At 38.3% G+C, this 13,741-nt stretch overlaps 1 protein-coding gene across 1 annotated transcript in view; it reads left to right on the top strand.

Annotated features, from left to right (window-relative positions):
• LOC148375106 (retinoic acid receptor alpha-A-like) overlaps positions 1-11,639 on the top strand; it is a 44,515-nt gene extending 32,876 nt beyond the window's left edge. The window contains exons 4-9 of the mRNA XM_088344807.1: positions 2,243-2,403; positions 3,189-3,365; positions 3,444-3,648; positions 5,159-5,226; positions 6,069-6,159; positions 7,650-11,639. Coding sequence (XP_088200933.1) covers positions 2,243-2,403; positions 3,189-3,365; positions 3,444-3,648; positions 5,159-5,226; positions 6,069-6,159; positions 7,650-7,885 — 938 coding nt within the window. The 3' untranslated portion in view covers positions 7,886-11,639. The remainder of the gene's footprint in view (positions 1-2,242; positions 2,404-3,188; positions 3,366-3,443; positions 3,649-5,158; positions 5,227-6,068; positions 6,160-7,649) is intronic.
• Positions 11,640-13,741: the final 2,102 nt, after the last annotated feature.

The following is a 13,741-nucleotide window of genomic DNA, read 5'->3' as shown; positions in this document are numbered from 1 at the left end:
TAAATTAATGCACGTTTACATGATAGTTCAAATGTTTTTGATGATCATTTAAATCATTGTTACTTTTGTTTTTTCAAATGTTTTTAGCACCAGGAGGCACTGAATAATACACACTGTCCTTTTAAAACAAAACAATTAGTCAAACTGAACTAAAGGGTTTTCAGTTTGGAGATGTGTTGTACCCCGAATGACATTCAAGTAGCATTTCAATGTAAGATTTTGTCGCCATCTATTGACTATTTTAGAAAAGACCATTACCCTGTGTTTCTAAAATACAAAATGAAAAATTCTCAAACACAAGTACCAGCACATTCTGACAAAAAGTTATACAAGAGAGAAAACGGCAGTAATTTGCTGCCAGGGCCTGAAACATGTTTTCTGCTGACCCAATAATATCTGAATGATGTCATGTAATTACAATTTTTTCCATGAATACTTATTCAACAATTCCAAATTATCTCTCAGCCTCCTTTCATTGCTTTACTTCCTGATTATGCTGCTGCCAGTTGTGTGCTTCCATATTTAAGCATATAACTAATCACATTTTGGCCATTACTGTATTTTTTGCCACGGTCAGAAATCAACATGCAAAGGCCGTTTTTTTCTTATTAAATCCAAGTTAAACAAGATAGATAGATAGATAGATAGATAGATAGATACTTTATTCATCTCCGTAGGGAAATTTACTCTTCCAGCAGTATCCTCGTGTTGAAAATTAAACAATAATAAGTAAAAGGAATATATTAAATAAATACCCAATGTAACGTGTTGATATAGAGTATTTAAATAGTGCTGCATAAAATACACACTTTAATAAAAATAGGGTAACAAGACTGTGTTTACATCTTTTACATTTCTCTGTGTGCAGAGGTTACATTAATCAACAATTTTCCATCACTGACAGATCTATTTTCAAGAGATGACGAGAAAATTTTTAGGCCGCCTGTCAGATTGACGGGCTGAAAATTTGACCATGAACCACAGCAGCACCGATTTAATGCACGCGGTACTTTAGAGAGGCAGAGAGACAAAGAAGAACAGAATATTTTTAAAAAATGGCAACACAGGAGCCCGGCCAGACCTGCTCATAATGATTGACAGCATTTTAGGCCCGACACGAGCTCTGTTTAAGTTCTTACCCCTGCTGAAGGTGTAGGTGTGAAATGCAAAGCCCCCACGAGAAAACTCCATTGCCATAATCACAAGATATTCAAAAAACAATTTATTTTTGGCCGCGGCTGTAGTTTACAGTGACTTGTGAACGAAGAAGCACATTAAAAAAGGTCCTGTCCCTATAACACTTTAGCATATGCCTGTGATCATTACGGTGTTGCATCTGTATGCTTTCAGATTAAAAATGTGATTTTGTTGATGGTCCCTAGATGCTATTATTTTACCCGAAGAGAAATATAGAGAGGGGTGGGCTACTAAAAGGCAATTTTTCAGTTCAGTTAGGTCACGTTGGGTCATGTGGTTAGTATTCTTACTTGTGCTTGCACAACACAATACAGTGACAAGTGGCGGTCACATATTCAGGGTTCGTACGGGTGTTTAAAATCCTTGAAAAGGCTTGAATTTTAATTTTGTATTTTCAAGGTTTGAAACGTGCTTAAATTTTGGGTGAAGTGCTTTAAATTGTTAACATGTTTCTTAGGTTATGTGTTGGGCTACGGTTAGGAGCTATGGTTTGGGCCTCAAGTAAGGGTTTTAAACTTAATTTATACTTCCAAAATGGGATTGGGGCAATGGTCATAAATTAAAGTTTAGGTTTCTTATTAGGGTATCAAATTGAATTTAGGGTGCTGAAATAGCTTATGGGCTGGGGTTACAGCTAGATTTAGGTATAGGAATTAGGGTTTGAGCTCCTTGTTAGGGTTTTAAACGTAATGTAGGGTTCTAAAATACGTTTAGAGCAAGGGTTTCAGTTTGAAATAGGGTTAGGTGTAGGGCTATGGTTACGAGCTAGGGTTTGGGCTGCAAGTTGGGTTTTTATGGTTATGAAATACGGTGGGACAAGAGTTTGTGTTTGAAACAAAGGTTTACCTTGTTTCTTGTTTTAATGGTATTGGATGAATTGGAAACGTGGCTTTTAAAGTCTTTAAAACGTGTTTGAATTTGGCCATCAAAAAGTTGTACGAACCCCAAATATTGCACCGTGTCCCCTTTAATTTATATATATATTTTTCCCCATATTTTTACAAACATTTTTTAAACATTAAATTATGAGATTTGCTGTCTTTAGTGGTCCGAAATGACCGGACAAAGAAGAAGAAGGAGGAGAAGAGGCCAGTGGAGGTGGAGGTTTACATTTTATCTGAAGAAACGGAGCAGATGATTGAGCGAGTTCGCCGTGCACACCAAGACACATTCCCCTCACTTGGCCAGCTGGGGAAGTACACTACGGTACACACATTTTTTATTTCGATTTTTATTTCCTAGTTTTTAAACAATGGATTTTTTTATGTAGAAGTGAGTCAATTAATACATTGAGTATCACAGTGTATACATTTTCATAGTAATTGTCCCTGATTGCCAAAACGTAAAATGTGTTTCTTCTTTTTCTTATCATTACTTACTTATTTATTTTGAACTAAATTCTTTCAAGGCTTTGGTGCTGCTCAGCAGTAAGTATCAAGCCTCTGTGAACTATTTCGGTAAGATAAATGACCACTAAATGGCAGGAGTGGCTTTGATCAGATCTTTGTCCGCATATTAAGGAGCTCCTACTTTCTCTATCCAGCAACCGATACATGTGATCACGTCACCAGGAAACATTGGGCACTGAAAGGTTCTTGCAAGGTTCTTGAAAAGTTTACACATAAGTTCAGTGTTATTGCAATAAAATGTTATTTTGCAAGCAACGTGTACTTGTGTTAATAGAGCGCATTGTATGGATTAGATATTGGAGGTATCACAAATGCAAATTAAAGTACCAAAGTGAAAGTTCTGCTTGAAAGGCATACTTCTTTACTGAACAATGGTAAAGGTTAGACACATACGTTTGTTTTTAAAAGGTGAGGGGTTTAGGCTCTCTTTTGATATTTTCTATGCCTTTATAGCTTCAAAACTACATTTTCTCTAGACCTTCAAAAATGAGCCATAAAGGCAAAGATTGGCTGGCACCTGCACTTTCCTAATGAGAAAACGTCTGGCATTGAATGAGTTAATGTCTCCTTTTTTGCTTGCAGAGCAACAGTGCCGAGCATCGAGTCCCTCTGGATGTGAACCTTTGGGACAAGTTTAGTGAACTGTCCACAAAATGCATTATAAGGACAGTGGAGTTCGCCAAGCAGCTGCCCGGATTTACGACGTTAACCATTGCAGATCAGATCACTCTTCTCAAAGCTGCCTGCCTCGACATACTGGTCTGTTTACCGCGTTTGACCCGGATTCAACCGTAAACAAAATTATCAAAAGTAAAAGGCTGTTTTTCTACACCTTAGATTTTAAGGATCTGCACGCGCTACACTCCGGACCAGGATACAATGACCTTTTCTGATGGACTCACGCTCAATCGCACTCAGATGCACAATGCTGGCTTTGGGCCGCTAACGGACTTGGTCTTCTCCTTCGCCAACCAGCTCCTCCCACTGGAGATGGATGATGCAGAGACTGGGTTGCTAAGTGCCATCTGCCTGCTCTGTGGAGGTACTGCAGATGTACAATAACATTTGTCAGCAACAAAAAAGAAAATCACAAAATATGTCGCAGGTTTTGTGCGCTCGTTTAGGGTGGTGATGGCCCTGGGGAAGAAGCTGTCTGTGTGTCTAGTTTGTCCTTGTTTTGAGGGACCTGTAGCGCCTACCGGTTTGCATATTCTCCCCTGGTTTCCTCCCACAGTCCAAAGACCTGCATGCCAGGTCAATAGGCTAGTCCAAATTTTCCCTAGGTATGAATGAGTGTATGAATGGTTGTTTCTCTCAATGTGCCGTGCAACTGGCAGGCAACCACTTTAGGGTGTCCCCTGCCCTGATAGTTTCTCTGGTAGGTCCTCAGATTGATCATGAAGCCTCCCTGGTAACTTCTCTTATACCTTCTTAGGTAAACCATGAAGTTTTAATCATGCTTTACCAGATTCATCAAGAAGACTTTCTGATACTCTTCGATGCACATGTCCAGCAGGGAGATACTTACCTAGAAACTTCTTTGGTACTTTCTCTGGTACTTTATCAAGTTTATCATTAAGTGTCTTTGGTATTTTAACAGTTGATTTATCAGGTGTTCCAGTAAGCTTTCCCCGTACATTAACATGGAACATCTCTTGTACTTTCTCTATTGGTTCATCATTCTCACAATGAAGTGCCATGTTTTTCCAGACACTTTCTCAGGTTTATCTTTCTTCTTCTTTGCTACTTTTTCCTAAATCATATTCTGGAGTGTGTGAACATTACAGAGCATCTTCTGAGGTGATTTTCGAGGTATTTGCTGATCTTGAGGTACGAGATCAGCTGTCCCAGCTTAGAGAAGTTTTGAAACAATAACGTGTAAATCACATGACCGGTGAAGAAATGTGCTACCACACAAAAAGGTTATACCACCTAAAGATGGCTTGGATTGGCTTCAGCACGCCCTAGTGAGGATACATATAGAAGAGAATGACGCATGGATGGGTTAAATAGACTGAGCCAACAACTATATTTTACTATAACCCAGCTATTTCCTTGGGTGGCACCCTGGTGTCCATCGGGCACCATATTGGAGCCCCCTGTCTTAGATGAGAACATTACAATTTTCAGTTTAATTTTTTTTATACCACATTTATTTTATATAAACATGCTACGGAGGATTATTATATCAAAGTTTTGAGGGGGTGTTATATGTTGTGGGAGTCACTAGTGACACTTAAAGGTTTAAATTTAATTTCTCTGTTTTCTAATTTCCTTTTTGTGGGGTAAAGTTCAGTTTTTCTGTTTGAGTTTCAATATGTCTTCCCTGCAAGGGTATAATGGAACAGGGGTAGGCACTTAAAAGCTTCGGCTTTAGCCTACTCCCTTTGGGCACATGTTTATGTATTGTATAAAAGTATGCAGGATCAGTTTGGGTCCTAATGTTTTGTTGTTTCTTTTTGTTAATCAGTGGTTGGTGATTTTTTTTGTGCTGCTCTAAATAAAAAAAGGATCATTCGTATTAATACCATGTTTTTGTGCAAATCCAACAGACCGTCAGGATCTTGAGGAGTCAGACAAAGTGGATGTTCTTCAAGAGCCAATGCTTGAAGCTCTGAAGGTTTGACTTTTGATTTGGAATATAATCTCTCCAGGCAATGTATTTTTTTTAAAACCCACCATGTTATGTTCTTTTTGATGTCTACAAACACATTCAAGTCACATATACACTGGAGATCAAAGTTGGAGAACTTATTAAACAAGTATTACCAGAGGTTCTCTATTGTGTTTAGATCAGGACTCTGGGCAGGCCATGCCATTAATTCAATGTTTCTACCCTCGAAAAAATTCTTTACCCGTTTTACTGTGTGACATGGACCATTGTCCTGCAAGAAGACTGCAGGCTGATTGAGTGGTGAACCAAGTAAGGAACCATGTGCTGTTGAAGAAGGTTTTGATACACATTTGCATACACTTGGCCATGTAGCTGTACCAGAAGCCCAACTCCTGCTGCAAAAAATATCTCCCAAACTATGGCACCATCTGTCAGATTAGCACCATTAAGTGGGAAACTGTTCTCTAATTTTGATCAGTGCATTTTTGGCGTATTCAGGCTTTAATTTTGTTAAAATGCCTCATCCAATTCGTGAAAGAGTGTTGTAGTAGCATGGCATTGACATGTCAAAATGTTCTTAAACTGTTGATAAGTGAAGATTGTATTATTTAAAAATTAAAAATGTTTTTCTCAAATTTTGATCTCTAGTGTAAAAAAATAAATTCTAAGATCAAATACGGTCATACACCATTAATTTGTGGCTATCAGGAAATCTTTACCGCTATCCACTAATGTTTTGGATAGCGAAATAATTACAAATCCAAGTATTTTTATACCTACACTTGTCTCATATTAATTTGTGTAGTGTCTAATTTTAAACAATGCATTTTTAACATCTATTTTTTTAGCTCTATGTTCGAAGGAGGAGACCTGACCGACCATGTATGTTCCCCAAGATCCTGATGAAAATCACTGACCTCAGGAGCATCAGTGTGAAAGGTGAGTTCCATATTTGCCACATATGTCAAAAGCAACTATTTTCCATCTACAGCAAAATAGGAACATGCCCCGACTGGCATCTTGATAGGATTATAGATTCATCTTTGTGGATTGTTTTTTGTTACTTTATTTTTTATTATCCTCCTGTCACCCAGAATGTTGTTTTCATGTTTTTGCTTGGATCGAGCATTCACAGCAAATGACTAGGGGCTCAAAAGATTGGTTATCGGTGTCCTCTTGATACTAATAATCAGTATCGGCCCTGAAAAACCCACATCGGTCAATCTTTTACGAATGGGTACATATTTGACCAAAACGTTTTTTATGCACAGCTAGAGGCAGAGTGACTGTTTAGCCAATCAGAATGCAGAACACAATGCACATTGAAAATCTGCATTATAGCAATACTGCTAGGGGTGGCCAGATCAATTCAATTATTGATATAATCGATGGTAAGACAGTACTTGGATCGGATCCATACTAATGCGAAGCACCCTTGGCTACTCTCTAAGTTTATGCGTGCTAACTGACAAGCACATATTTAGCACCTTTCCCTACCTGCCCTGCTGCTTTATCCTGCCTCCCAGGCAGAAGGGCAAAATCTACGCACCCAGGCTAAAAAATGACAGAGGCAAAAGGGAAGCGCAACATAGTGTCGACTTGTTTCCTAACTACAGAAAAGGGAAATGCCAGTTTTGACAACACCACAAATTTACATAAAATCATCACAAAAGCTCACCCTGCAACCAAAAATGTAAACATCTAACTGTTCCTGGGGGGGAAGAAACCTGTAAATTATATGTCACTATGGCAACATCACCAATACAAAACGGTTGACTTTTATTTTGCATTACTGTATTTATCTTCAAAACAGTCTGTAATCGAATGAATTTTAGTTCTCTATTTGAAATTGTTATACAGTATTTGTATTTTTGTCATATTGCTGCTTTTTCCCTTGCCTTTGTTCTGTAACAGTTCTAATAGAAACATTTCAGATTTCTTTATAATGGCAAAGTTTGCAATATAGTTGAAAACTTTATTTTGCTGTGTTTAACGTAATCATAAACCGACTCAAAGGGGTGGTACCTCAATTTTTCAATGATCAGGATATTTCCAGGCAAATAGTACTAACATGTATTTATTTGGATCAAATTAGTTCCAAAAAGCAGACATAAATTACCATTACGTCCCCTAGCCATCCTCAACATTAGATAGAATCCAACTGTGCAAAATAAGTATTCCAAAACACACGATAATCCCGACAGATATGCAACCGAACATCATGCATGCTGTGCAAATCCTCCACGAGAAAAAATAGACAGCGAGAGAGATGCCCGGATCAGCCCGGCTTATTGATTGACGCTTTTTGCCCGAACACGGCCTGAAACCCTGCTGTAAACAAATATAGCTCCCTTGTCAAACGTACTTCATTCACTTCCACTTTTTTCATCGATTTGTTTTAACAGTTTCCCTCTCTTTTTAACTCATAGGAGCAGAAAGAGTGATCACACTGAAAATGGAAATCCCCGGCTCTATGCCTCCACTCATCAAGGAGATGCTAGAGAACTCTGAGGGACTTGAGGGCCATGGTGCCGGTAGGGGGAAGGGAAAAGACAAAAGTGGCAGAGAGGACGAGGAAACCACGCACCAAAATTCTACGAGTCCACCCTCAATGTCCGTTTCCTTTCCCAGTCGGAGCACGCCGGCCAGATCCCCCTCTCCATAAACTTTTTCCCTGCACCTCACCATTAAGAAGTATATGACACTGCACCAATCATGCAGCTAGATGGATGTGAATGAACCGTCTGAATGGAGTCTGAATGTCTAAACCAGAGGTCTCAAACTTGCGGAACAGAAACTCTAGGTGACCATAAAGCACCATTTTGTTCTTTTTTTTTTGCCCAGCCGTTTGCCAGGTTATTGTTTTTTTACGTACCCGTAGCAGTAAGATGCTAGACAATTTATATATGTCTGTATGCTGTATCTCTGTCATCTCCCTCTAGGTGAGGCTCATGTTATGTAAGATAGAGATTTCTCGACTTAGGAGTATTTAAAAAACGAGGCACATCTACACGATGGTTCATAAATGTTTGCTAATTATTTAAATCAATAATCTTTTTTTATTAAATTACTTTTTTTACCACTAAGGGGCACTGAATATACACATTGCCCCTTTAATTGTAGCCCTAGCTGGTAATGGATGAATTTATTACTGATTAAAGGATTCTCATATAAATTCTTAATGTTTTTTTATTTCTTATTTTGTGTCAGGAATAAAACGGTGGATTTAAAAAAAATATCTAAATTTCTTTGTGGAAACACGATTTGGCCCAACCTCACCTAGACACTAGGTCAGATGGCCCCAGGAGCATGAGACCCCTGCTCCAAATCAATAAACTTAAGTGGGGATCTGCCGACATAACAGTAGATGGTCAATTAAACTGAATATGGACTACATATACAGTAACTAGCAACAACATTGCCCCCCCGAAAAAAAAAAAAAACTTTTGTTAATTGTCATATTTTAGGCTTCAAGTTAAAAACTAAAAATCTTTTATAGCAATCATGTGATAAACAATCATGAGGTGACACCAAATTATTTCAACATTTTATATTATATTCACAACATCTCAGCCAACTGACTCCAGAAGTTTTTTTTAAAGAATTCTGAATTATTCAATGATGACCTAAATGACCAACAATGACAGAGTGCATTAAGTCTGTTTAAATGCAACTGGTCTCTGATGGGTTCAGAGGTGTGTGAAAGCAGACACTGGAGAACAGACAGCATTACGAATACCAAAGAACACACCAGGCATGTCCAGGATAAAGTTTTAGAAAAGTTCAAAGCAGGAATGGTATACAAGAAGATTTTGCAACATTTTCACATCTTCTATCAAAATGGAGAGAGTATAAAACCACTGCAAACCTACCAAGAACTGGCCTTCCCTCTTAACCTTCGGCCCAAACTAGGAAAAAACTAATCAGAAGCAACCAAGAAGCCCATGGTCACATTGAATTACCTGCAGGCATACACAGTTGAAGAGGGGCATAAAACTACTTTTAGTTGTACCCTGCATAACTCTGCCCTTTATGAAAGATTGGCAAGAAGAAAACCCTTTCTGAAGAATACCATAAACAAAGCCAGGAAAGCCACATGAGAGGCACAAATATCATGTGGAACAAGGTTCTAAGTTCAGATGAGACCAAAATTGAACTTTTGGGCTCAACGCAAAGTGACACGTTTGGTGTAAGAGTTAACATCGCGCGTCACCCAGAAAACACCGTCTCCATTGTCAAACATGGTGGTGGCAGCATGATGCTCTAGGGTTGCTTTTCTTTGGCAGGGACTGGGAAAATCCTAGGAGTTGATGGGAAGATGGGTGTAACTAACTTAGGGGGCACTCCCTTGCCCGTGGGCACCTTGTTGGAGACCCCTGCTCTAGAACATTTGTGTAAAGATCTGAAAAATGCTCTGGACAAATGATCTCCCATCAAACTATAAGGAACTTGAGCTGTTTTATAAGAGGATTGGGCAAATGTTTCTGTTTCAGGATGTGCTAAACATTTAGAGACGTGATCGTAGCCAATGGAGGTTGTACAAATTATTAACTCGAAGGGGGCCAGTGTTTTTGCAACATCTCCTTTTTATTTTTTCATTTGTTAGCAAAATATAAAATGTTGGGAAAGAAAATGTGGTTTATTTTCACGATTGTGTCTCACATGTTGTTGATTCTCAGATTGTTTTTACATTTTTCTATCTGTAAGTTTGAAGCATGAAATATGGCAATATGTCAAAATGTTCTTGAAGGGGTGCAATACTTTTATCAGGCACTCTAGGATGTTTGACAATTTGCCTGTCTAAATTATGCTGTGAGAATTACATTACAGTATTGCCACCGTGTACAGATTTTTTCAATGCATTGAAAGCAACATTTCACTTTAAAGATTCTAAAGATCAGGGTGGTGAAGCATTCAGCCCGCGGGCCGGATGAGGCCCGCCAACAGATTGATGCCGGCCCGCGAGACAAGGCTGAGAGAAGTGCAAGAGAAAACTGAATTGCAGTTATTAGATATGTCCATTTGATGTCCCCAGGCGCCACTCAGACACTGGAGCAGCATGTTTGGTTTTTTTACTTTCTTTTTCTTATTTTCTCTATCTGTCTTTGTCTCTCTTTATCACTCTCTTTAGTTCGCTATTTCTTTTTTACACTTTTTCTCACTCTTTTCTATATTTCTCTCTCTTTATTTCGCTCTATTCCCCTCTTACTCTTAATTTTTTTCTCTATCTTTCTCCCTTTCTTTCTATTTCTATCTCTTGATCTTTCTCCTTTTCCCTTTCTTTGACTCTATAATTTTTCTCTCTCCCTTACTTTCTATTTCTCTCTCTTGATCTTATTTTTCTCTTTCTCTTTCTTTCTCTTTGTCTCTTTCTTTGTCTTTTCATCTTTTTCCTTCTGTCTCTGTCTCCCTTTCTCTTATGCTCGCTTTCTTTGTCTTTCACTTTAAATCTCTCTCTCCCTCCATCCTTCCCTCTTTTCTTCCTCTTTTTCTCTCTTGCTTTCTTTTTTCTTTCTCTGTCTTTCAGTTTCTTTCGTTTTTTCTTTCTCTTTCACTCTCTCCCTTGTTCTCTATTTCTCTCTTGCTCTTTCTTTTTCTTGTTCCTCTTTTCATCTATCTCTTTCCTTTCTCTATGTTTATTTTGTCCCTCTTTTTTTTCCTTCTCTTTAATCCACTCGTATCGCCCCCGCGAGTTTTTTTTTTTTTTTTAACCATGTGTCCCCCAAAAGCTCAAATGTGTTTGACAACCCTGGTCTCGATTCTCTTCTTTCTTGAAATAAAATGATTTTCATTCAGCGGCACCTGTGTCTGACATCTTTACAAGAGGACTTTGCCAGACCCATGAAAAGATTTGATGAAGGATTATGGGGCGAGTCTATTAATAGATCACCCGCTCATGCGTTTTACTGTTGTGAAAAGCCATGCATGTTATGCAAAATCAGTTTGTGTATTTGTAAGTAAAAGATGCTGTGACGGACTGACGAGAAATATTTTCTTAAATGTACAAAAGTACTTGTATATGCATTATATATATTTTTTCTTGAAAGCGGCTGACACTGTCGATAGTTCTTCTTTTACCCCTATCGTATTTACTCTTTAATGTACACCGACTGGTAACACACGTGGTGGTGGTGGGGGATGGTTATGGAGTTATTAGCATTTTACAACCTCACAAAATGAATATTTTATCCAAAGGCAAATAAAATTTGTAGCATTAGTCCCAATAGACATTTGAAACCTTTTGGGCACTTTAATCAATAATCCACTGTGATATTGAGTGCATGTCAAGTTGAATGTCTTGTACTATACCACTGTGTACCAGTTGACACTGCCACTGTTTCACTTTGTATGCATATCTAATGCCGGGTACAAATCGTTTAACAATTCCAGTGTTTTCCTTATTAAATGGGACCCTGCTATTTGTGTTCACAGCTCTATTGTTCTTTCCATTTTCGTACGGGTGCTTGAAATGCTTGAAATCGGTACTATTACCATGTTTCTTGGCAGCCTGACTCTATAGACCACGCAATAAATGAAAACAAGTTTTAGGGGGGAAAAAAGTGCATGCAAATGACGCCGACATGCCTGCTCTGATGGCTTGTCATTATGGTGTTGTCAAGTAAAGCGTCACTGCCCCATACTGGTTATGAAATGATCTGCATTTATATAGCGCTTTTCAAGTTAATGACTTCCCAAAGCGCTTTACAATGTGCTCGATATTTCCCAATAGTGGCCTTGCAGCCATGTAAGGCGCTAACCTGCTTATTGGGGGTATTAGGGGTTCAGTGTCTTACCCAAGGACACTTCGACATGTAACACGGACGAGCCGGGATTCGGAACTGGGATCCCTTGATCCCAAGACGAGCGCTCTACCTCCTGAGCTACTGCCGCCCCATGGTTGCACCCAAGAGGACGGCTTTATTAGAAAAACGGCTTTTTTCTTGGACATTCATTTTTTCTTGGATGTATTATCAATAATGATAAAACATAATGCACCAAAGTAATCCCAAGAGCCAAGAAGAGATCCGCAGGTTCGAGAGCGTTCTCCATTCGGGCCCCTGTGCTGTGGAATGCTCTGCTCCCTGAAAATCGATCTGCAACCTCAATGGAAATTTTTTCATTTTAACTTAAAACACAATTCTATTCTATAGCATATGAATAACCTATATTTTTGTTGATAATATGTGTATTATTTGCCCTCATGTAGGTTTTAGATCAGGGAATGGTGTCATAATAGTGGTTTGCAATAATCTGTGGTCTGTGCAGCCCTTTGAGACTCTGATTAAGGGCTATACAAATAAATCTGACTTATTCAATAATAAATCGTTTATTAGGTTTTTCAGGCGATCTTTGAAAAACACATGAAATATCTAATTAAAATATTCACAGATCTACAAAAAAAATTGTAAAACACAAAACAATTTAGGCTTTTTACACACAAGTCTTACAACAACACAAAATCCCTGAAAATGCAATCCAAAATAATAATCACAATTATTAACTCTTCAGTGCTACAAATTAAAAACAAAATCAAAACAGAGTGACTATTTACAATTCTATTTTAACCATTTTAGACACAAATCTGAAAAACAACCTAATAATTGAATAAAGTAAAAATCAGTCTATAAGATTGAGAGATTAAATGCACTCTGCTTCAGAGCAATCAATATCATAAAATGAGTCCAAATTTGGCTCATTTTTTCTGTTTTTATTACATAGAGTACTTTCTTTTTTTTCCCCTATTTAACTCAATTATTAGCAAACACCTATAGAGCCCTTTCCGTGTGTAAACAGCTGTGATGAGGCAAAGCTGCGTGTTTATTGTTGAAGCAGATTGGCAGAATTCATGTCAGTTCATAGCAGCCCATTGACACAAAAAGATTGTAGATCATAAAAAACAGGAACGCAAAATAGGTAATACTTTGTGCTAGCAGCAAGATAGTGACTTTATTATAGTCATCAGAGCCACCAAAAATAAACGTTCTCTTAATCGCTGCTTGATTTCTTCTTTTAAAGGTACTGGGGAAATGAAAATTAAAACATTTTCCTTAAATGTGCATGAAAAGTGCTTGAATATTGCCATAAAAAGTGTACAAAACCTGTATAAAAAGATTTGTGTCTTAAGTCAGAGGGCAGAGCATTCCACAGCACCGGGTCCCAGATGGAAAAAGCTCTCGAGCAAATTTCTTCTTGGCTCTCGGTGTCTCAAGTGGACCAGCATTTTCCGAGTGGAGGCTCCGTGCAGAAACATAGGGGGGAAATGCCATACAAACATTTTTATGTCACTAAGAGAACTTTAACAAGAAATCTTCAGCGGACTGGAAGCCAGTGAAATTTAGCTAATATAGGAGTAATATGGTCAAACTTTCGGGTCTTGGTCAGAAGTCTCGCTGCTGCATTCTGAACCAGCTGCAAACTTTCGATGCTAGACAATGAGACCCCAGAGAGCAATACATTACAGCAATCAAACCGAGAAGTAATACACTATGAATTATAATCTCATGATGCTGTACTTTTCCAA

This window comes from Urocampus carinirostris, chromosome 1 (assembly GCF_059441175.1).
Source record: "Urocampus carinirostris isolate Australia breed hairy pipefish chromosome 1, RoL_Ucar_1.0, whole genome shotgun sequence".
Taxonomy (NCBI): Eukaryota; Metazoa; Chordata; class Actinopteri; order Syngnathiformes; family Syngnathidae; genus Urocampus; species Urocampus carinirostris.
This window is presented reverse-complemented; position numbering and strand designations above follow the sequence as displayed.